We start from the raw sequence: 24,556 nt of genomic DNA, 5'->3' as shown, positions 1-24,556 counted from the left end.
ATAGATACTTTAAGATTACTAGTATTTCTTCTTCTAAATGTTTACAATTATTACAGAATTTATGTTTGTTTATATGTCAACAATAGAATTTAAGTTACAAAACAATTACTGATTTTGCCCTATAATTAAAGATACTGACAAGGAATAGTCAAAATAAATTAGAAAATCAATTACATACATAAAACATAGCACAAAATTAGATCTGGTGTTATATTCTTTAAAACTGATGGCCTACCTTCCTCTTATATGAAAATGTAGATTATACTCGCATATGTTAATGGTAATTTGTTCAAAAATGAAAAAATGAATTTTAAGGAGGCAGATGGCAAAGCAAGAGGGGAACTAAAATTATCCCAGATTGCTTCATCACAGCCTGAAAAATTACAGACCAGTATCCTTAACATTGGTTTGCTGCAGAATTCTTGGATATATACAGAGTTCGAATATGATAAATTTCCTACAGCCCAAAAAGATTATGTCCCCAAACCAGCACAGCTCATGTGGAACCCAGCTTTCCTTTTTCTCACATGATACACTGCAAACAATGGGCAAAGGGCAACAGGCAGATTCCATACTTCTAGATTTCAGAAAACTATTTAACACTTACCTCATTACAGTCTGTTAACAAAAATATGAGCATATGGAATAGGTTCCCAGATATGTGAGTGGCTCGAAGACTTTTTAAGTAATTGAACCAAGTGTGCGGTCCTCAGTGGCAGTGTTCATCACAGATAAAGAGTATTATCAGGAGTGCCCCAGGGAAGTGTGATAGGACCACCATTATTTTCTATATATGTGAATGATCTGGCAGTATTCTGTAGTTGTTTGCTGATGATAATGTGATGTACAGGATGGTGTCAAAGATGAGTGACTGTAGTATGACACAAGATGACTTAGACAAAATTTCTAGTCAGTGTGATGAATGGCAGCTGACTCTAAATGTAGAAAAATGTAAGTTAATGTGGATGAGCAGGAAAAACAAACATGTAATGTTTGAATAAAGCATTAATCATGTCCTGTTTGACTCAGTCACATTGTTTAAAAATCTGGCTGCACATTGTTTAAAAATCTGGCTGCAACACTGCAAAGTTATATGAAATGGAACAAGCATGTGAGGATTGCGGTAGGGAAGGCGAATGGTAAACTTTGGTATATTGGGAGAATTTTAGGAAAATGTTGTTCAGCAGTCAGGGAGACTGCATATCGGATGCTAATTCTTGAGTACTGCTTGGGTGTTTGGAATCTGCACAAGGCTGAATTAAAGGAAGACACCGAAACAACTCAGAGGTGGGCTGCTAGATTTGGCCGCTCGGGATTAGCCGAGCGGTCTAAGGTGCTGCAGTCATGGACTGTGCGGCTGGTCCCGGCAGAGGTTCGAGTCCTCTCTCGGGCATGGGTGTGTGTGTTTGTCCTTAGGATAATTTAGGTTAAGTAGTGTGTAAGCTTAGGGACTGATGACCTTAGCAGTTAAGTCCCATAAGATTTCACACACATTTGAAAATTTTTTTGCTAGATTTCTTACCAGTAGGTTTGAACAATATGCAAATATTACAGAAATGCTTTAGGAACTCAAATGGGAATCCCTGGAGGGAAGACATCATTCTTTTTGATAAATGCTATTGAGAAAATTCTCCATAAGTTACTACTACTGTGCAATTCCAGTTACCTACATCACAACTCCCAAATTGAAACCCTTGCACTCCAACACCTGGAAGAGCACTTCAGACACTAAGTCCATAAATTATATTATTATTGGCATTTTACTCCTGCCTCAGAGCACTATTAACATTGACACCTATCCTACACCCCTCTGAACACCCTTTTCAACCCCTTGCTGATCTTTTCCATTTACCACAGCCTCCAAAACTCTATCCCAACATTCTGTGAAATCCAGAACCTAAAAAACTTTAAAACAGTGTTGTCAACCTATCCACCAAAAATCTTGAATCCTACAGAAATTTCTGGCCTATCCAAAGACCTCACCTTAAGTCTCATGCCAAAGTTCAACCATGCTGGATATTTCAAAGGCCTGCTCTGCTTCTCATGAGCCCTACAGTGGAAACCTTCTTTGCTACCAATCCCTCTAATCAAAACCAACTTAATCCCAATATTGAACTTAGTTTATTGTCACTCTCCTTCCCCAAGTCCCTTCCCAAGAGCAGAAATCTCTCATCAGAAGAAAGAACAGTCATTTGTAACCTCAAGACAGATCTTCAATTAGTCTTTCTGCCTTCATCTACAAAACTCTGCTATAGTGACCTCATCTCATATGTCCAACATAACCTCAAAACCCTACTCAAATCCTTAGGCCCATCCCAGAATCTCTCCCCTGAATCCATCTCTCTTCCTACCCCAACACTTTCCTGCACACCCATATTCTACATGCTTCTCACAATCCATAAATCCAACAATCCTTGATGCCCCACTGTAGCTAGTTACTGTGCTCCAAGTGAAAGAATCTCCAGTTTTGTTCAACCAACATCTCTAAATAATTTTCCGTAGACTAGCCATCCACATCCCAGGATCCCTACTCATCACAGTTGGTACCACCTCCTCACATACCAATATCCCTCATGCCCATGGCCTTATTATCAAACACTACCTATGACAACATCATTACGATCAAAACCACCTCCCTCTTTCCTTATACACCTTCTCAATTACATGCTCTCACACACCTAATTCTCCTGTGAGAGGAAGATACATAAACAAATCTACAGCACAGCCATGGGCATCCACATGGATTACTCCTATTTCAATCTGTTTGTAGGCCATATAGAGGAAACTTTCCATGCCTCCCAAAACCACAAACCCCCTTGTAGGTTCAGGTTTTTTACCAATATCTTCATGATATGGACCCTAGGTCAAGACACCCTATCTCCATTCCTCCACAACCACAACACCTTCTTTCCCATCCACTTCACCTGGTCTTCATCAGTGCAACATACCACGTTCTTCATTAATCCACAACCTCAACACCTTCTCTCGCATTTGCTTCATCTGGTCCCCTTCAGCCTTACATGCTAACTTCCTGAACACTGACTTTCATCTCATCCATACCTCTGTGCATACCAAGCACACTAACCTTCAACTGTATCTGCATTTTGACATTTGTCACCTCTTTGACACCAAAAAATTACTCCCATTTAGCTTGGCCACCTGTGATTGGTGTGTCTGCAGTAAAGACAGTTCCCTTGTCCAGTATGCTGAAAGTCTCACTATCCCCTTCCCTCCAAACCTAGTCTGCAAACGCCAGCTGAATCTTGTCCTTGGTGAGATCTTTGACAATCTATCATTAAGCCTGTAACTAAGAAACAACCTATCCACATTCCTTCCCACTCCCGCTAAAGTGATATTCCAAATACCACCTAAACTACACAACATCATGGTCTGTTTCCCTGACACTTCCACATCCAACCCATCACCAGTGGGGGTCTGATCCCTATGGAAGATGCAGGTGTAAGAGATGCCTGATTCATCCACCCAGCACATCCTACTCTACTGCCAACACAGGCTTATCTTATCCCATCAGAGGCAAGGCCACCCACAAAAAAGCTCTGGTGCAGTTTCTGCATTGTAGTTTATGTGTTTATGACCACCAACCTGCTGCCCAGTAGAATGAATGGCCACCGCCTAACTGTGGTCGAGAACAGAGTTGACCATCTAGTGGTGGAACATGCTGCTGAACACAATTACTTGAGTTCAATGGCTACTTCACAACCTGTGCCGTCTGGATCCTTCCTTCCAGGACCAGCTTTTCTGATCTACGTAGATGGGAGTTATCCTTGCAAAACATTCTTTGCTCCTATAACTTTCCTGATCTCTGTCTCTATGAACTCACTGCATCCACAAATTCAGACCAATGGTCTCTCCTTCCTCTGTCCTGTTACCCCCTCCCACTCCATGTCTTCGTGTCATTGTCATCGTGCACTTAGCCAACACATCAGCTCAGATGTCTGTGTGTTGCATTCCTACATCATGCACCTGCTGCCTCTTCCTCCCACATTCCTAACCTGCATACCTGCTGCCTCCCACCAAGCCACGAGCTCTGTCTATGTGTCGTGGGTGTACCATGTGTCAAAATTTGGTAATTGCGGGATTGTGGCCAATTGAGACTGAAATTTATCATTCCATTATATTGCTCCTTCCTCAGAGCAGGATCCTATGACTTTCATGCAGACATGAATTTAATGGGTTTCGGGCGGCAAAACTCCGTATGTTCGTAGCGTCTCCACATGACAAGTGTCTGTTAGCACAGACACATTATTTCCTGAGTCATGTAGGATCATACAGCCATGTCACAAACCTTCAGTGAGGAAATAGGCTTGTTTGCAGCATTGTCCACATGGACAGTGTGATGATGTCTAGAACACCACAGATGTAGCACAGCAACAATGTTTTCATCTTCCCTTGAAATGGCAACAGAGAGGCCTGGCAACAGTAGTGCTCCAAACAACAATAACAACACAGGACACACTATATCTTGTTTAATATGGAATGAATCTTTACATCCTAGTGTACATCCAATAACATTCTGTTTCCTTAAATTGGCCAGTTGATTTAAGAATTGTAGGTTTGGCATTGCATAGTGACTTGTGTCATTAATGACTGCATGGCTGAGAGAGGAGTAACTATAGCTGCAATCAATGAGAAGTGAGGTAGCTGCAGAGGATAGAGCAGGATTGTGATAAATGGCAGAAGTGTAAGATTGACAATATAATATAATTGGTTAGTAAAAAATGTACTCACCAAGTGGCATCAGAACACACACAAAAAAGATGTCAAAAATTGATAGGTTTAGAAGTATTAGATTGCCTGTTTAACTTTTACTTTTGGGTAGCATGTAGTCACTTATTCTCAAGGTCATGGGATTTTATAATATTTTGCATTTGCTGTTAAGCTGGGACTTAAATATGCCAGCTTGTGCAATGATAGAAACTGATGACTCAACCAAAATCTGTTAACTTCATGCATAGTGGGTTAACAGTAAGGCTCTCATTTGTTGGCTGCAGTTAGAATTACTGACTCATATCAACAACTTCACACAAATATTTACATGTGTATTTCTGATAGATATTTCAGTTGAAGACATAAACTCTCACATTACTTAACAACTCATATCAGCCGCCTACAGCTACTTTTTTAGTAAATTTCTGCCGTTAATATTTCGAATAATAAATTAGGAAATTAGGGGCTTTTTTGCACTGTATGTGATTGGTTTCTACAGTATACATAAAATGAGCTGAAGATTTTAAAATTTGTTGTGGCTCCAACTGCCAAAGATTGCAGTCGTGTGTGAGAGTTGCATTTGCGAGTGTGTGTGTGTTTGTGTGTATGTTGCCTATTTTTGACAAAGGCCTTGTTGACCAAACGCTAACTTTCCAACAGTCTTTTTGTTGTGCCTTTCTGTGACTCAGCATCTCCGCTATATGGTGAGGAGCAACTGTCCTTTTCATTATATTGTTACATTCTATCCTGGATATTCCATTGTTTAAAATTTGATCATGCATTTTAGTTTTGCACCTAGGAGCAGGTCACTAAAGGGTGTTGCCACTGCTATATCTCTCACGAGGAAATGTTTGATAAAAAATATGACACAGGTAAACAAGAACATGGGTTTATTACAACCACAGTAGAAAGACTCTTCCATACCAAAATATCAAGAAATGCCATCTTCCTCTACTTGGATATAACTATCCATCTACATCTACATATATATTCTGAAACTAATCAGTTATTGACAATTTAATGTAAATGGATAGAAACAAAATCTACTCACCAGGTGGTGGCAAGAGAACACACACAAAAAAGTTTAACTTTTACAATCTTTCGCAACAAGTGGCTTCTTCTTCTGGCAGAAGAGTTGAAGGGGAAGGAAGAGGGGTGAAGGAAATGGTCTGGACAGGTTTAGGGAAATGGGTACAGGTCAGAAAAGTCACCCAGAACCCTGGTCAGGGGGGACTAACCTGTCCAGTAAATCTCCCCTGACCCGTGGTTCTCGGTGACTGTTCTGAACTGTACCCCTTATCTCCAGTCCTTTTCCTTCACCCTGCAACCTTTTCCTTCAACACTACTGCCAGAGGAAAGAGCCAATGGCTCCAAAAGCTTGTAAAAATTAAGCCTTTTTGTGTGTGTGTGTGTTCTCTTGTTGCCACTTGGTGAGTAGAGTTTTTATCTATACATTTACATTACACACATACTCCGCAAGCCACAGTACAATACATGGCAGGGGATACTACATGCTATCACTAGTCATTTCTTTTTCTTGTTCCATCCAAAAATAGAGTGAGGGAAAAACAACTGTCTAAAAGCCTCTGTGGGGGCCCTAATTTCCTGCATCTTGTCTTCATAGTCTTTACTCGAAATATATGCTGGCAGCAGTAGAATAATTCTGCAGTCAGCCTCAAATGCCAGTTCCTGAAATTTCTGCAATAGTCCCTTGCAAAAAGCGTGTCATGTCCCTCACGGGATTCCCATTTTAGTTCACTTAGCATCTCGATAATGCTTGATTACTGATGGAACCTACCGGTATGAAATTTAGCCGCCTCCTTTGACATCTTCCTTTAATCCAACCTGGTGGGGATCCCAAACACTCAAAGAGTACTCAAGAATGAGTTACACTAGTGTTTCAAATGCCTTCTCCTTTATGAATGAGCTACACTTACCCAAAATTCTCCCAATAAAAAAAGTCGAGCATTTGCCTTCCCTACTACTAACTTGACGTCCTCATTCCATTTCATATTGCTTTGCAACATTACACCTAGATATTTAATTGCAATGACTGTGTCAAACAGCACCATATTAATGCTGTATGCAAATGTTACAGGATTGTTTTTCCTACTCATCTACATTATAACTTAAATTTTTCTGCATTTAGAGCAAGCTGCTAGTCATCACACCAATTAGAAAATCTGTCTAAAGTCGTCTTGCATACTCCTATTGTCACTTAGTGGCAACACCTTCCTGTACGCCACAGTATCATCAACAAACAGCTTTAAACTGCTGCCCACCCTGTCCGTCAAATCATTTATTTATATCGAGAATAAGAGCAGTCCTATCACACTTTCCTGGGACTCTCCTGATGATTGATGGATTCAAGAAATTCATCCAGGAACCTGTTGCTGTTTGGCAATACAACATAGATGTTACCTACATACTTATAGAAATGCTTTGATTTTGAGGAATATAGTCTTAACAGCAATTTTCTCAAAAATGCTCCATGTACATACCAGCTGCTCTTGGTGGTAAGGGAGAGCCCAACTGCTTGTATAATGCTCTTTGCACTGGAAGCAATTGGTAGTGAGTGTTGGAAAAGTCTCTTTGTCTATAACCTAATTCTTGCTCCACCAATACTAATGAATTTTTTACAGGTACTTGGGACAGCACAACAAAATAAGTCATCAAAACTAGGACAAACACTGGCTTCATAAACAGATATAGTAGCCATGAAATGAGCTCTGTATGGAATGCATCACTGGTCACAACACTCTGTGAGTGCTCCCAGCTGAGAGACATTCAAATAGCATGTGAGGTGCAGCCTGACTGCATTGGAACTTGAGCAGACTCCATTTCCACTCCAACCCACCATCCTGCACTGGGAGGAGGCAGACTAACCCACATTATAAAACATACAAAGGTTAACGAGACACTGTTTTGACACTTCTACATCTACATCTGCATCCATACTCCGCAAGCCACCTGACGGTGTGTGGCGGAGGGTACCCTGAGTACCTCTATCGGTTCTCCCTTCTATTCCAGTCTCGTATTGTACGTGGAAAGAAGGATTGTCGGTATGCTTCTGTGTGGGCTCTAATCTCTCTGGTTTTATCCTCATGGTCTCTTCGCAAGATATACATAGGAGGTATGTTCTCGAAACTTTAACAAACGCCCATACTGAGGTACTGAGCGTCTCTCCTGCAGAGTCTTCCACTGGAGTTTATCTGTCATCTCCGTAACGCTTTTGCGATTACTAAATGATCCCGTAACGAAGCACGCTGCTCTCCATTGGATCTTCTCTATCTCTTCTATCAACCCTATCTGGTATGGATCCCACACTGCTGAGCAGTACTGAAGCAGTGGGCGAACAAGCGTACTGTAACCTACTTCCGTTGTTTTCAGATTGCATTTCCTTAGGATTCTTCCAATGAATCTCAGTCTGGCATCTGCTTTACCGACGATCAACTTTATATGATCATTCCATTTTAAATCACTCCTAATGCGTACTCCCAGATAATTTATGGAATTAACTGCTTCCAGTTGCTGACCTGCTATTTTGTAGCTAAATGATAAGGGATCTATCTTTCTATGTATTCGCAGCACATTACACTTGTCTACATTGAGATTCAATTGCCATTCCCTGCACCATGCATCAATTCGCTGCAGATCCTCCTGCATTTCAGTACAATTTTCCATTGTTACAACCTCTTGATACACCACAGCATCATCTGCAAAAAGCCTCAGTGAACTTCTGATGTCATCCACAAGGTCATTTAAGTATATTGTGAATAGCAACGGTCCTATGACACTCCCCTGCGGCACACCTGAAATCACTCTTACTTCGGGAGACTTCTCTCCATTGAGAATGACATGCTGTGTTCTGTTATCTAGGAACTCTTCAATCCAATCACACAATTGGTCTGATAGTCCATATGCTCTTACTTTGTTCATTAAATGACTGTGGGGAACTGTATCGAATGCCTTGCGGAAGTCAAGAAACACGGCATCTACCTGTGAACCTGTGTCTATGGCACTCTGAGTCTCGTGGGCGAATAGCGTGAGCTGGGTTTCACACGACCGTCTTTTTCGAAACCCATGCTGATTCCTACAGAGTAGATTTCTAGTCTCCAGAAAAGTCATTATACTCTAACATAATATGTGTTCCAAATTTCTACAACTGGTCGACGTTAGAGATATAGGTCTATAGTTCTGCACATCTGTTCGACGTCCCTTCTTGAAAACGGGGATGACCTGTGCCCTTTTCCAATCCTGTGGAACGCTACGCTCTTCTAGAGACCTACGGTACACTGCTGCAAGAAGGGGGGCAAGTTCCTTCGCATACTCTGTGTAAAATTGAACTGGTATCCCATCAGGTCCAGCGGCCTTTCCTCTTTTGAGCGATTTTAATTGTTTCTCTATCCCTCTGTCATCTATTTCGATATCTACCATTTTGTCATCTGTGCGACAATCTAGAGAAGGAACTACAGTGCAGTCTTCCTTGTGAAACAGCTTTGGAAAAAGACATTTAGTATTTCGGCCTTTAGTCTGTCATCCTCTGTTTCAGTACCATTTTGGTCACAGAGTGTCTGGACATTTTGTTTTGATCCACCTACCGCTTTGACATAAGACCAAAATTTCTTAGGATTTTCTGCCAAGTCAGTACATACAACTTTACTTTCGAATTCATTGAACGCCTCTCGCATAGCCCTCCTCACACTACATTTTGCTTTGCGTAATTTTTGTTTGTCTGCAAGGCTTTGGCTATGTTTATGTTTGCTGTGAAGTTCCCTTTGCTTCCGCAGCAGTTTTCTAACTCGGTTGTTGTACCACGGTGGCTCTTTTCCATCTCTTACGATCTTTCTTTGCACATACTCATCTAACGCATATTGGATGATGGTTTTGAACTTTGTCTAGTGATCCTCAACACTATCTGTACTTGAGACAAAACTTTTGTGTTGAGCCATCAGGTACTCTGTAATCTGCTTTTTGTCACTTTTGCTAAACAGAAAAATCTTCCTACCTTTTTTAATATTTCTATTTATGGCTGAAATCATCGATGCCGTAACCGCTTTATGATCGCTGATTCCCTGTTCTGCATTAACTGTTTCAAATAGCTCAGGTCTGTTTGTCACCAGAAGGTCTAATATGTTATCACCACAAGTCGGTCCTCTGTTTAACTGCTCAAGGTAGTTTTCAGATAAAGCAGTTCATCATAAGATGGTGGGAGTGACAATCATTGCTTCATTTCGACAAATTAAGCCAACTTGAAACATGAGAATCTTATACTGGTTCAACCTGCCACGAAAGGCTGGAAGATCATCATAATATTAGTGCTTGTTTTTGCAAAATAAAACTTTATGTACTTTATTCTGTTGGTCACAATGAAACACGTAAATAGTCATCACATCTTCTATAATTGTGTTGACTCTCTTCATACCATAAGGCACAGCAGAGTGTTAGATGATACTCAAAAGCAATAAATAATAAAACAAATGCAACTGTAATTAATTATTATACCAACAACAAGAAGAATAATTATAATATTGATAAAAGTAGTAATGATGATGATGACAGAAACTACTTACCGAGAAGATAATTTGATGCACCAAGTTCCTTGAGGTAGAGGAAAAGAAACGACTCAATGAAACCCCAAAAGTTCCCAAGGAAAAAAAGGAAAAATATGAATATTATAACATGGGGTAACCGCACAATGTGCATTAAATCCCGCATGATGTTGTCTGCCGGCAGCTGCACACCAAGTGGCAACAGAGCAATGGCCACTGCAGATATGGCAAGTAGTATATCATACGTGTAGAATGCAGCAGAGTAGTCTGTGTAACCTGTGTGGCATGAAAGAACAAAAATCTAGATGCTGTGCATAGTTTCATACACAGTATTTGGCAATGCATTCAGCTGTGTGGCTACTAATACTTATTTTACAATGCCCACAAGAAAAGGAACACATTTAAAATTAAAAAAGATAATAGTGCACCTAATAAAAACTGAAAAGAAAACACATTTTCAAATGAGTGGAGATAAGCTTTTAATTTTTGTAACCTTTCCTCTCTCTCTCTCTCTCTCACACACACACACACATACACACACACACACACACACACACACACACACACACAATGCAACTAGATAAGTTTTCAAGTGAATTGGTAGCATAAAGAAACTAAAAATACAAATAAATATTACTGTCAGATCAATAGCTAGACAAAAAAGGTGAAGGAATTTTGTTGACCTATAGGTATCTCATTTTGTGAAAGGGGAAAGAATATAGATCAAAAGAATTTAATAATAAAGTACCTCAAACAACTGCCTCAACCTTCACTAGTCCTTGTCCTCCAATTTCCTGTTCCCTTCCTTCTTACTATTCCAGCCTCACATATCCCTTGTATCTCACCAGCACATCTGCATTGTCCTTTCTCTTCTCTGCTTCTCTCATCTCTCCTTTTCCCCCTCTCCCACACCTGCAGTTTCCTTTTCCTTCTCTACTTCTCCCCTCTCTCCATCACCCCATCCCCCTCTCACTCACCCCTCTTTCCCTCAGTGCAGCTTCCCATTACTGCACCTAGCAACCAACTATCCTATTCCCACCATATCCTTGCACATTCCCACACATAGCACAAGCACCTTCCTCCATCTTTATCCTGCTATCCATCCCCCTCCCCCCCCCCCAAAAAATAGACCTTTACCATACCTCTGATTTGTATTCAGACTACCCACCCCACCAACGGCTGCTGCTGACCTCCGATGCAGTCACAATCTGGCACTAGTGCCCAGAAACAACAGTGGACAAGTGTGTGTGTGTGTGTGTGTGTGTGTGTGTGTGTGTGTGTGTGTGTGTATTTTCTTTGTCTGATGAAGGACTCATCCCCATAGCTAACAACATCTAGCAGTCATTTTTTCACTGTTCTGTGGCAAGTGTGTGTGTGTGTGTGTGTGTGTGTGTATTTTGTTTTGTCTTTGTCTGATGAAGGACTTATCCCCATAGCTAATAACATCTAGCAGTCATTTTTTCACTGTTTCTGTGTGCCACCCAACATCTCCCCCATGTGATGATTAGCAATTTACCCTTTTATTAAAATATTTGTTAGATTAAAAAATCAGCTATGAAGTGGCACAGGAGGGTATTTAATGTTATTACTGTATGCTTGACCATATCTCCGTCTTGTTCTCAGAGGTGGCTGTAGGATCTTAGGCATCCTAAGCAAGTAGTGTATATCACTAAGCTCTCATGAGTATAACTTCACCCTTTTGTATTGTGATCTGATGGGCTCTTATTCTCAAACTTGCTTCTGTTTTCTTTACAAATAAAAGAACTCATTTTGTTAATACTTATGGGTGTCCTTTAACTGTTTATTTACAAATAAATGATACTTTTGGAAAACACTTAACTGGAAACTCTAGCTCTCCTACCAAGCAAGGTGGTGTAGTGGTAAGATACTGGACTCACCAATCTGGGTTTAGATTATGCGTGAGTTCAATAAATCACTTAAGGACGATGCTGAGATGGCCCCTGTGAAAAGGATATGGTTGATTTCATTTTCTATCTTTATCAAGTCCAAGTTTGTGTTTCACCTCTAATGTTCCCATCACCAACTGAATGTTAAACAGTAATCTTTCTTCTTCTTTCTAGTTCTCCATGAAAATCTCTCAGTACAGCCACTAAATTAATCACTTTACTGGACCCTACCAGACTAGAAAGAACTTCCATCAAGTGTCAGGATTGGAGCCGGATAATGCTGACTTCTTGCCACAGTATTTCAGCTGACAACCATTCAACCATCTTCAGATGATTGTTTTGCATTGGAGATTGCTAATTCACATTGCTACCTTTGTACAAAAATATACCACGAAGATGCATGTGTAAAGGCAACAGCTACATTAGCGATCTCTGCCGAGTTGTGCACCCTCTTTGAATATTGCTCCAGTTATGGCGCACAAGCACATGCATAATGAGATACCACATGCATGCTCTCTTTAGAGAATGAGCACTCATGGAGTTAAAATGCAGATGTCAAAATGAATAAAATTACATGTCACTACACGTGTCATTGATCATAAAATGTTTTCTTTATGAAGACATTAAAGGTAACACTGGATCCCTCACCTTATCCTGTTGAAAGGCACCATCATGATTAATAAGGTCTTGCTCTAAATGTGTTTCCACTCCTTAATACAATGGTAAGTCAATTATTATCTGCAAAGTAGTTATAAAATTTTATTGTAATCAAATAGGAAACTTACATGAACACCACTTTTCAACACAGTCTTCTTGCATTTCAACACACTTGGTCCATTGTTGTACAAGCTTCCTGATGCCCTCATAAAACAAGGTCCTCGGTTCAGCTACGAGCCAGGAATGCACCGCTTCTTTCACTGCATCATCTGAGGCAAACTGACGGCCCCTTAATGCCTGTATGAGCAGACCAAACAAGTGATAATTGGAAGGGGCAAGATCTGGACTATATGGAGGATGATCCAGTACTTCAAATTTGAGTTTCTGGAGCACTTCAGCAGTGTGGGCGGCAGTATGCAGACGGGCATTGTCATGCAACAACACAACACCTTTTGACAGCAATCATCGGTGTTTGTTTTGAATTGCAGGCTTTAGCCCGGCAGTAAGCATCTCACTGTAACATACACTGTTTATAGTTGTGCCCCCTTCCCCATAACATTTCAGTACTGGACTTTGTGCATCCCAAAAAACTGTAAGCATCAGTTTTCCAGTAGACGGTTGGGTCTTAAACTTTTTTTTGCACGGTGAATTTGGATGTTTCCATTCCATCCTCTGCCTTTTACTCTCTGGCTCATAATGATGGATCCATGTTTTGACACCAGTAATGATTCTGTCTAAGAAGTTGTCCCCTTCATTACCATAGCGGTCCAAATGTTTTTTGCAGATGTCCAAGTGTGTTTCTTTATGTAACTGTGTGAGTTATTTTGAGAACCATCGTGCACAAACTTTGTGAAACCGAAGTCTGTTGTGGATGATTTCGCAGGCAGAACTGTGACTAATTTGGAGACGATGTGCCACTTCATCAATAGTTAATCGTCTGTCTAAGAGAATCACATAACGTGAAACTCAATGGTTTCTTCATTTGTGGCAGTAGACGGTTGTCCAGCTCCTTCATTGTGCGTAACACTTGTGTGACCATTTTGGAATTTTTCAATCCACTCGTAGACACTCTGTAGTGGCAAAATACTGTTCCCGCGTTGTACCTAAAGCCTTTGATGAACTTTGGCCCCTGATATGCCTTCTGACCACAAAAAACGGATCACTGAAAGTTGCTTTTCTTCGGTGCAAATACAGTGGAGCACCCTTGATTAACAGCACGGCAGCAATGACGAAACTAACCTAGCAGCTTGAAAATTGCAAAGATATAACAACAAATAAACAAAACAAGTGTCATCAACATAAAACAACAGTGCTACCAAAATAAACAAAAATATAACTAAACTTCAGATAATAATTGACTTACCCTTGTAATTGAATCCCAGAAGGATCTCACTGAGGCCAAGATTTTCATGGCAGAGTAATCCACAGAATGTCCTGTGGAGATACAATGCTTGGCTATGGTTGACTTACTGGGCTAGGAAAAGCTTGGCAGTATGTGCCCACTTATCAGTCTGAAGTTGCACCTCTTCTGGCCTAGATACATGATCTGATTTGATTGGGAAGGGTATCACAAAGCAGTTGTACCCTCTCCTGAGGAAAACTGACCCACAACTGTTGTAACTGGTTGTTTATATCTGAGCCATGTCACATTGTTGATTATGCTACGTTATGACCAAGCTATCATTCAGCTGTTATCAAAAAGAGATGAAAGGTAGGGTGGAGAAGTTACAGAGTGAGACAGAGAGATGGGTAGTCAGTAAGAAGTGAAGTTCTGCTGGTAGTAATTGCAGTCACCAACAGAGAGCATGCCGCTACAAGATTAGCCATCCCTTGGTGCAAAGGGCAGCATGAATTCTGTGACTGGAATCAAGACAGCCAGTATTTCATCCACCATAAATGATGAACATTGGACCTGGTGACTGACTATGTTGCATAAGCATACGATACTTTAATCTTCAGAATCTTCAAAAGGTGGTGTGAAAATTTAAAGCTAGGGTATTAATGTTATGCCACAGAAATAGAAAGTACTTATATTCAAGAACATAACTGAATTGTATTTTGGTCATGTTTCTGTTCAAGTGTGACCTATCTGCCTCAGAATTAGTGCACTTGCTCCAATAATAATTATTATAATTAAAACTGGTAGTGAGATGAATGTCCTGAGCTTTGGATCTTGTTAATAAAACATCTCGTGAATGTTAAGACAACAGAGAGGCAATAAAAGGACAGTTGGGAACCTGACCAGTCAAAATGGGAGCATAGATATTAACAAGTAAGCTTAATTTTTTTATTGTATAGGTTAACACTACAGGCAGAATGTATATGTATATGAAAACTGTCATTGAGCATAAGTCTCTTAATAACTAAAGTTCTTATTGAAAAGTATTTTTTTTGTTTTAAGCACATGTGTTGAAAGAAAATTTCACCTAGGATTTTTTTTAAATGGCGGATAAATCATTTTAATACATTTTTTATTATGAAACGCATTTTACGTTTTTGAATTTTGTTAGTTTAATGTCACTGCATTTGTGCACACACACCTTCAAGTTAGCTTTATTAGTTTCTCATGCAGTCTTCATGGTCAAGTATTATAGCATTTTGTAATACATCAAATTAAATTTCATTGGGACTTATGAGCACTAACAGTGAAGTAGGAGATCACAGTGTAACGGTTCATCAATGTTGTATTTACCTTGGTCTGCTAGTTGCTAATAAAGTGTTTAAAGTATTTCTTTGACAAACGGTAATCATCCAATACTTCCCACTTCCAAAAATCTGTTTCTCTTCCCAACTCATTATCCTGGATACTAGTTGTGGGATGGAATTGATACTATAGCTGTTTCACACTGTCCATTGGGACACATCTGGGGATCTTGCTGGTCATGGGAATGCCTCACAAGGGAAATTCCATCACACTCGCCCCCCCCCTCCCCCCAGATTTAATGGTAAGATGGCCCAAAGGACAGCCCATCAAAAGCTGAACACAGATCAAGGCTGAAAACAGGAAGAAGGTACACTGAATCCTGAAAAAAAATAAAAAAAAGAGAGAGAATACAGTGAACAGTTCACGAAAAGTAGTCCAATAAAGAGCAGCCATAAGCAGCAGCAGTGTCATGGATAAGTGGTCACGGTGTTGAACTGCCACATGGGTGAGCTGTGTTCAAAACTCCCTTCTGCTATTTATTTTATTTTATTTATTTTCACAACATTATGAACTGTCCATGCGGTCATTGAAATGTTTGTTCTCTTTCTGTAGTCTTGCCAATTATCATACTGTACACTGATTATAGTATTTGAGTTGTGTGGTAAGAATATGTTACTTTTGCAAGTAACTGTGATGAATAGTGAGAGCAGGTGAGATACCACATAGACATCTCACAGAAATGAAAACAACAAATAAACAGATGTGAACTATGTTACAACAAAGGAATTCAAAAGTCAAGACTTCCTAAATGGAAGGCAATTTCAAAACCGTTAAGAAAATATGTTTTCACAGAGCATAGAGAAACTGTCTGGTTGTGAAACTTGTAGCCATATTGGAAGAACAAGAAGTAATTATGTAGTATTCTTTGCTGTTTTAGTGACTGTGATTATTGTTGAAGAAAAATGAACAATTGAGTATAGACTTAAGAACTTCATGTATTATACTCGCCAGAGGCAAGACGGGTTAATAAATTATGTGGTTGTTAAACCAACTTTATTGCAGATGTATTTTATTGAGTTTAATGCGAGACAAATCAGTTGACTTGTAGACATTCGAATATTGATGTGAGAAATGGTGAATATGTTGTTTATGGAAGTTGAAATATACCAGGAGTGAACTAAAAGTATTTTTTGAATACTAAATTGTTTCAAAAGTAGAGAGAGAGAGAGTCTTACAAATTCCTGTTAACAAGCAGTACTCTTCGGGGAAGAAGTTTTTGGAGATCGAGGTAGCTGGAAATCAAGAGAAGATCAGCTGTACATACCAAGTAAGTCAACCTATGGGGGAGAGGTGGGAATTTTGCAATCCAGCTTCACACCACTTCTTATTGTCCACATCGTTAGAAACTGCTGCCTTCATTTGTAGCAGTTTATGTGACAAACATTATGTTTCCATCATTTCCTTGGGAGTGATCACATTCACATTCATACAACCACCTATATTGGACAAGGAAGCATATCACTCACTTTCCAGATATACAAATTAGGTGTGTCAATAAGAGATTTCTATCATATAACACACATCCTGTCACCACTGCTGTGTATGATACACCAGAGGTATTTTCTGGTGGAGGATTCAGTTGACTTGTTGCTTGGTCATCAAACATTTGTGGTTTCCATTCAAAAGCCACTTTCTTTCATCTGCTAATAGAGTAGTGCAGAATCAACTGTTGTCATAGGGCCCTACCTTACACCTCGCTGTTGCAAACAGATATTCTACCATGACAGACACAAATTTGAATAAAGCGAACAGTTTTTTTTCCTACTTTATTTTATTTTGTTTATTTATTTATTTTATTTTATTTTTTTTTTTTTGACAGTCCAGAACACCTTCTTCCTGTTTTTATACGTAATCTGTGTTCAGTTTTTGACAGGCTGTCCACTGGGCCCTCTCATCATTAAATCTGAGGCGGGTGCAATGAGGAGTTTCCCTTGTCAACATTATGTAGACAGTTCATAAAGACATGTATCATGTGTGGATGAGCACAGTGAAAAATGGCAATGGAACCACGATAACGTCATCTGAGAGGTAACACATGAGGATCTGGGATGTCCTTGATCTTCTGTTGTGCCATCAAAGTTCCCAGTGTTATACCCAATGGGCCCACACACTATGACACCAGGAGTAACACCATTGTGCCTCTCAAAAACACTGGGGAATGGGATGTCTCCCTAGGACACCACCATACTTGGCAACGTTGGTCATCCAGAGTAGTGCAGAACTGCAATTCATTGCTCAACACAATGTGACACCATTCATCAGTGGTCCATGCTTCCATGTCATGGTACCATTATAAATACACCCATTCATGTCATGGTGTTAACAGCAGCCTCAGGGATTGAGTGGTAATTCCCTAGACCTGCAAACCTTTGAAGAACGGTGTAAGATGACACAGAAGGCTACAGGTAGTCCATTACTTGTTCTCAGTTGGCAAGAGAACATGTAGGAGTTACAATGTGCTTGGTTAATCATACAGTGATCCTCTCTTGTGATTAGATAGGGTTGAGCAAAACCTCGATTATGAAACTTCCTGACAGATTCAAGCTGTGTGCTGGACTGAGACTCTAACTCATGACCTTTGCGTTTCACGGGCAAGTGCTCTACTGTCTGAGCTAACCAAGTACCACTCACGATCTGTCCTTACAGCTCCAAATTCTGCCAGTACCTTGTCTCCTACCTTCCAAACTTCACAGAAGCTCTTCTGTGAACCTTGCAGAACTAGCACACATGGAAGAAAGGTTATTGCAGAGACATGTCTTAGCCATAGGTGGATGTTTCCAGAATGAAATTTTCACTCTGCAGTGGAGCTTTCGCTGATACTGGCAGATTAAAACTGTGTGCTAGGTTCGCAGAAGAGCTTCTGTGAAGTTTGAAAGGTAGAAGATGAGGTACTGGTGGAATTTGGAGCTGTGAGGACGAGTCGTGAGTTGTGCTTGGGTAGCTCAGATGGCAGAGCAAAAGGCAAATGTCCCGAGTTCGAGTCTCAGTCCGGCACACAGTTTTAATCCGCCAGGAAGTTTCATATCAGTGCACGCTACACTGCAGAGTGAAAATTTCATCCTTGATTATGAGTTTGCCTGCCCTAACATTTCTATGCAGTCATATCCAAAAACCCCACAAATCTGGATACTGCACAATTTGACCAGCTGCCCATATAGAGAACAATAATTTCATTTATTTATTTGATTCTCACTCCATCAATACATCTGAGATAAGCTCACATGGATATGTTGTTGTTGTTGTGGTCTTCAGCCCTGAGACTGGTTTGATGCAGCTCTCCATGCTACTCTATCCTGTGCAAGCTTTTTCATCTCCCAGTACCTACTGCAACCTACATCCTTCTGAATCTGCTTAGTGTATTCATCTCTTGGTCTCCCTCTACGATTTTTACCCTCCACGCTGCCCTCCAATACTAAATTGGTGATCCCTTGATGCCTCAGAACATGTCCTACCAACCAATCCCTTCTTCTGGTCAAGTTGTGCCACAAACTTCTCTTCTCCCCAATCCTATTCAATACTTCCTCATTAGTTATGTGATCTACCCATCTAATCTTCAGCATTCTTCTATAGCACCACATTTCCACATGGATATAGAGTGCACCAATTATTTTAGATGTGATCTTTCTGAACAACTCAATACATGGGTAGTAATGTTACAGGAATTGCAAGAGCAATACTAGATCACATTTGCATCATACAAAAATTAGATATGGCAAGTTAAAACAAAAAAAAAGTGAGTATCTGTATAACTGCTCAATCTTACATTATATTACATCACACATATAGTTCATAGTTCCATGAGGGTTTTTCATTGGGACTAAGAAATCAGCTGTAAAATAACGTTTTGAGAAGAAATTGCCTCAGAGGCTCCCTAAACATGGTCTTGTTCTCAAACTTACATACAGGTGGGAGAGCATATAAGCTTTTATGCCAGTTTACCACACATCTTTTGGAACCATCATAAAATTTTTAAAATCACTGTATGAATCATGCCTTCTCCTTGCATTGCAAACATGATACCCACCATTTCTTTTATACAACTCAGTAGTTTTGCTGATGAAACACATAAGTGAAAGTATAAATTGAGAAGGTTTCTACAACTGTATCTACAGCCTACACAACTCATTATTCTTACAACACATTTTTGGGCCAAGAAAATTTTCTATGTTAGGGATTGGTTTCCCCATAAAATACTTCAACATGCCACTAGAGAAGTGCATATAGTATGCTGCTTTCATATTGTTTAAGTTCCCACTCCAGGAGACAATACGTATGGCAAAAATTGATGTGCTGAGGCTCTTGTAAATGGTTATTATGCGATGAGACCAGTTTACTCTACAAAACATTTCCACATGTACAACCATGAGTCATAATGTTGGTTTCATCTGCAAAAATGGTAAAATTGCACTGTAATTTTATACATTGTGGTAATCCATTTATAAATATCAGGAACAATAAAGAACCAATAATGGATCCCTGTGGAACTCCACATTTGATGCTTCTCTATTCTGATGAAGCCACACCACTACTAAAATCATCTGTACAGTCTAATACTACTTCCTGCTTCCTATCTGTGAGGTATGACTGTAACCAATATCTGATACATCATTTATTCCTATAAGGTTAGCTTTCTGTAATACTACACTCCTGGAAATGGAAAAAAGAACACATTGACACCGGTGTGTCAGACCCACCATACTTGCTCCGGACACTGCGAGAGGGCTGTACAAGCAATGATCACACGCACGGCACAGCGGACACACCAGGAACCGCGGTGTTGGCCGTCGAATGGCGCTAGCTGCGCAGCATTTGTGCACCGCCGCCGTCAGTGTCAGCCAGTTTGCCGTGGCATACGGAGCTCCATCGCAGTCTTTAACACTGGTAGCATGCCGCGACAGCGTGGACGTGAACCGTATGTGCAGTTGACGGACTTTGAGCGAGGGCGTATAGTGGGCACGCTGGAGGCCGGGTGGACGTACCGCCGAATTGCTCAACACGTGGGGCGTGAGGTCTCCACAGTACATCGATGTTGTCGCCAGTGGTCGGCGGAAGGTACACGTGCCCGTCGACCTGGGACCGGACCGCAGTGACGCACGGATGCACGCCAAGACCGTAGGATCCTACGCAGTGCCGTAGGGGACCGCACCGCCACTTCCCAGCAAATTAGGGACACTGTTGCTCCTGGGGTATCGGCGAGGACCATTCGCAACCGTCTCCATGAAGCTGGGCTACGGTCCCGCACACCGTTAGGCCGTCTTCCGCTCACGCCCCAATATCGTGCAGCCCGCCTCCAGTGGTGTCGCGACAGGCGTGAATGGAGGGACGAATGGAGACGTGTCGTCTTCAGCGATGAGAGTCGCTTCTGCCTTGGTGCCAATGATGGTCGTATGCGTGTTTGGCGCCGTGCAGGTGAGTGCCACAATCAGGACTGCATACGACCGAGGCACACAGGGCTAACACCCGGCATCATGGTGTGGGGAGCGATCTCCTACACTGGCCGTACACCACTGGTGATCGTCGAGGGGACACTGAATAGTGCACGGTACATCCAAACCGTCATCGAACCCATCGTTCTACCATTCCTAGACCGGCAAGGGAACTTGCTGTTCCAACAGGACAATGCACGTCCGCATGTATCCCGTGCCACCCAACGTGCTCTAGAAGGTGTAAGTCAACTACCCTGGCCAGCAAGATCTCCGGATCTGTCCCCCATTGAGCATGTTTGGGACTGGATGAAGCGTCGTCTCACGCGGTCTGCACTTCCAGCACGAACGCTGGTCCAACTGAGGCGCCAGGTGGAAATGGCATGGCAAGCCGTTCCACAGGACTACATCCAGCATCTCTACGATCGTCTCCATGGGAGAATAACAGCCTGCATTGCTGCGAAAGGTGGATATACACTGTACTAGTGCCGACATTGTGCATGCTCTGTTGCCTGTGTCTATGTGCCTGTGGTTCTGTCAGTGTGATCATGTGATGTATCTGACCCCAGGAATGTGTCAATAAAGTTTCCCCTTCCTGGGACAATGAATTCACGGTGTTCTTATTTCAATTTCCAGGAGTGTATTTATTGGTTTACAGTATCAAAAGCTTGTGATAAATCACAAAGTAATCATTTTGTCAGCATTTTATCATCTAGAGACTCTAGAACTTTATTTACAAAGGCATAGATGAGGTCCCTTTCAAACTCTCTCAACTGCTAATAATGCTGTTATCATAAAAGTACATGGCAACTCTATATTCATAGTAATCACTCAACATCAGATACTTGATCATTTCAAGTGTTCACATTTGTGTGTTGGACAAGATACACCAAAATCTTTCTTCATTGTGGAAACAAGTTTTTTATTCCTTTGTTTCACATTAAAACTTCTAGCAAAGAAAAGCCAATAGAGCAATAAATTTAAAAAGAAGAAAACACAGACTTACTTACTCAGGTACTGGCTGTTCTGATCTATGAAGAGACCAACAAGAGGCGCAAAAAAGGCCATTCCAAGAGTAGAAAACAGCCGCTCTCTACCAAAATGTCCACCATATTTTCGAATCATTGTAAGTGCAATAGGATCAAGCATAGTGACCCCTGCAGTTAGTGCTGTAGTTCCTAAAAAGCGCAGAAAGAAGTATATCCAAAAGATTCGGTCATCACTTTCCTTATAGTCTGGTGGGCACACCTCTGGTCCACCTTCCCTACAAGAAAAGGTGTTGGAGATTTTTTAATATTACAAAATATTGACTATGTAAACAGAAAAATAGGATTAATGATACTCAACACTATTGTGTAAAGGATGGTGTGCTATTCCTTGTAAAGGTGACTCTTTGAATTGCAGAAAGGCACAACAAATAGGCTGTTACACACTGAGATTTAAGTCAAAGCCTTCTTCAGAAAGGAAATGAGAAATATACAAACATTCTTGCAAGCAAGCACACCTCATGTACACATGACCACTACTTCCAGTCAAAACAGCTACATTACCGCATATTTCATAACCAAATATATAGTTAAAACTTAAAAGTACATTTTGAGCAGCAAATTTTAACCTAGCTGTTTTACAAATGATTATGTAGTTTCCAAAATAACAAATTGTGCTTATGACAGTCTTTAAATAGTTGGATGTTAGTGAAAAAAGTCAGTCCCTGACTGACTAAATTAACGAGAAACACCTATGTGAAACCTGTCCACCAAAATACTTGTACCAACATCTGTGGAAACTCAGTAATGTAAGTGTCTAAGAATGTAAAAGTAAGTTCTTTAATTCAAGTTTGTGAATATTTTCACTGAATTGTATAGTGGTTGGGATGAGGGTACGATCATCATTATTATTGGAATGAGCAATTGTTCTGTGCCACACTTAATCATTTTGTTTTGGAGACTTGTTAAGGCTATTGTTGATTCTTGGACAGCATCTCTACAAAAACTGTGCTTCAATAATGCTATAATTTATCTGATGGATTGTGCCACAGCATTCTTGCTTGTTTGTGAGATCCAGCTTGGTTTGTACACTATTCATTTTACAAAGTTAAGAAACCAGTCATTGTCCCAGCAACAGAACATCATGGATAATAAATGCGAAGAAAAGTGAAACCAAAACTGTGGTGTTGTACATCATCATACATCCAGTATCAACACCATCCAGTATCCATTAGGATTATCAGTTTCACAACTACCAACTATCGTGCTACCGAGAAGGCAGACAGAGAAGAAATTGCAGAAATCAGGTTGTAATCTTTTAAACTGGGACAACAATTGGTAGGGAACAACTGAGAAAGAAGGTAGAGAGCTTCAAGTATCTGAGAAGCTTAATAAAAGATAAATAAATGGGTGAGCGAAACCAGGAGAAGCATTCAGAAAAAGTATTAGAAGGCTGATATGGAACAAGGGTGTCCCTATAAACAATGAAAAGGTTGTATCCTGAAATGAGCTTTGGAGACCTAGGCAATAAAAGGAAGAGAGAGAAGCAAAATATAAGCTAGTGAGGTGAAATTCTTGAGAAATAATACTGAAGTGGCAATGCTGGACAGGAATGAGAGGATCAGGGAATTAGTGAAGGAGGAATCATTACAGGACAGGACTGAAGAATTGTGACTAATATGGTAGAGATATGTTAAGTGGCTGGAGGAGAAGGGGATACCCAGGAAGATAGATGAGGTGAGCAGGAAGGGAAAAAGACAGAGAGGAAGAACAAGAGACAGGTAGCTGAAAGAAGTGAAGTATTGCATGTGGAAGAGAGGAGAAGGAGAGATGGTACAAAAACAGTAGACAATGGAGAGACTTATCTTTCAAACAGACCTGGATAAGAGCTGGAAATTGTAAAAGACAACAATGATTTGACAACTTACAAATTATTGTGTAATAGGTTTAAGAATCCTTCAGCTTTGATATAGAAGAGGATGATACTGTTCTTTGGCCTTCACTAGGAGAGGCTCTTCCACAAGGAAAAAATTTATTTTTAGTAGCAAAGACCCAATTGTACACACTATTTGCAATCTGATTAGAGTCAAAGAGTGATTGAATCGATATTCCCTCACACACCTGAATTGTGATATCTGTATAGGAAAGAAGTCCTCTCTCCTGTAACTAGACTTATAATTTGAAGAAAGTAAGAATCAACACCTTATACACAACCAATAACTCAGTCCTGTCTGCACTGTCATTGTGAACAGAACGGTTCAAATGGCTCTGAGCACTGTGGGACTTAACATCTGAGGTCATCAGTCCCCTAGAACTTAGAACTACTTAAACCTAACTAACCTAAGGACATCACACACATCCATGCCCGAGGCAGGATTCGAACCTGCAACCACAGCGGTTGCGCAGTTCCAGACTGAAGCACCTAGAACCACACGGCCACTCCGGCCAGCTCAGTGTGAACAGAGTTCAGTTTCTCAGTGAAGGTTACAACAAAAAGGTTGCAGAGACATTATGTCAACCCTGTTTTGCAGAGAAGAATCCTCAGACATCTTGAAGCACATTGAATACCAACATCTGTATAGGCAGCATGTTATCTTTG

General features: G+C 40.6%; 1 protein-coding gene across 1 annotated transcript in view; it reads right to left on the bottom strand.

The window, feature by feature from the left end:
* LOC124778248 overlaps positions 1–24,556 on the bottom strand; it is a 123,696-nt gene that overhangs the window by 26,323 nt on the left and 72,817 nt on the right. Inside the window, exons 7-8 of the mRNA XM_047253630.1 lie at positions 21,982–22,235; positions 10,302–10,556 (exon numbers count right to left, since the gene is read on the bottom strand). Coding sequence (XP_047109586.1) covers positions 10,302–10,556; positions 21,982–22,235 — 509 coding nt within the window. The remainder of the gene's footprint in view (positions 1–10,301; positions 10,557–21,981; positions 22,236–24,556) is intronic.

This window comes from Schistocerca piceifrons, chromosome 1 (assembly GCF_021461385.2).
Source record: "Schistocerca piceifrons isolate TAMUIC-IGC-003096 chromosome 1, iqSchPice1.1, whole genome shotgun sequence".
Lineage (NCBI taxonomy): Eukaryota > Metazoa > Arthropoda > Insecta > Orthoptera > Acrididae > Schistocerca > Schistocerca piceifrons.
This window is presented reverse-complemented; position numbering and strand designations above follow the sequence as displayed.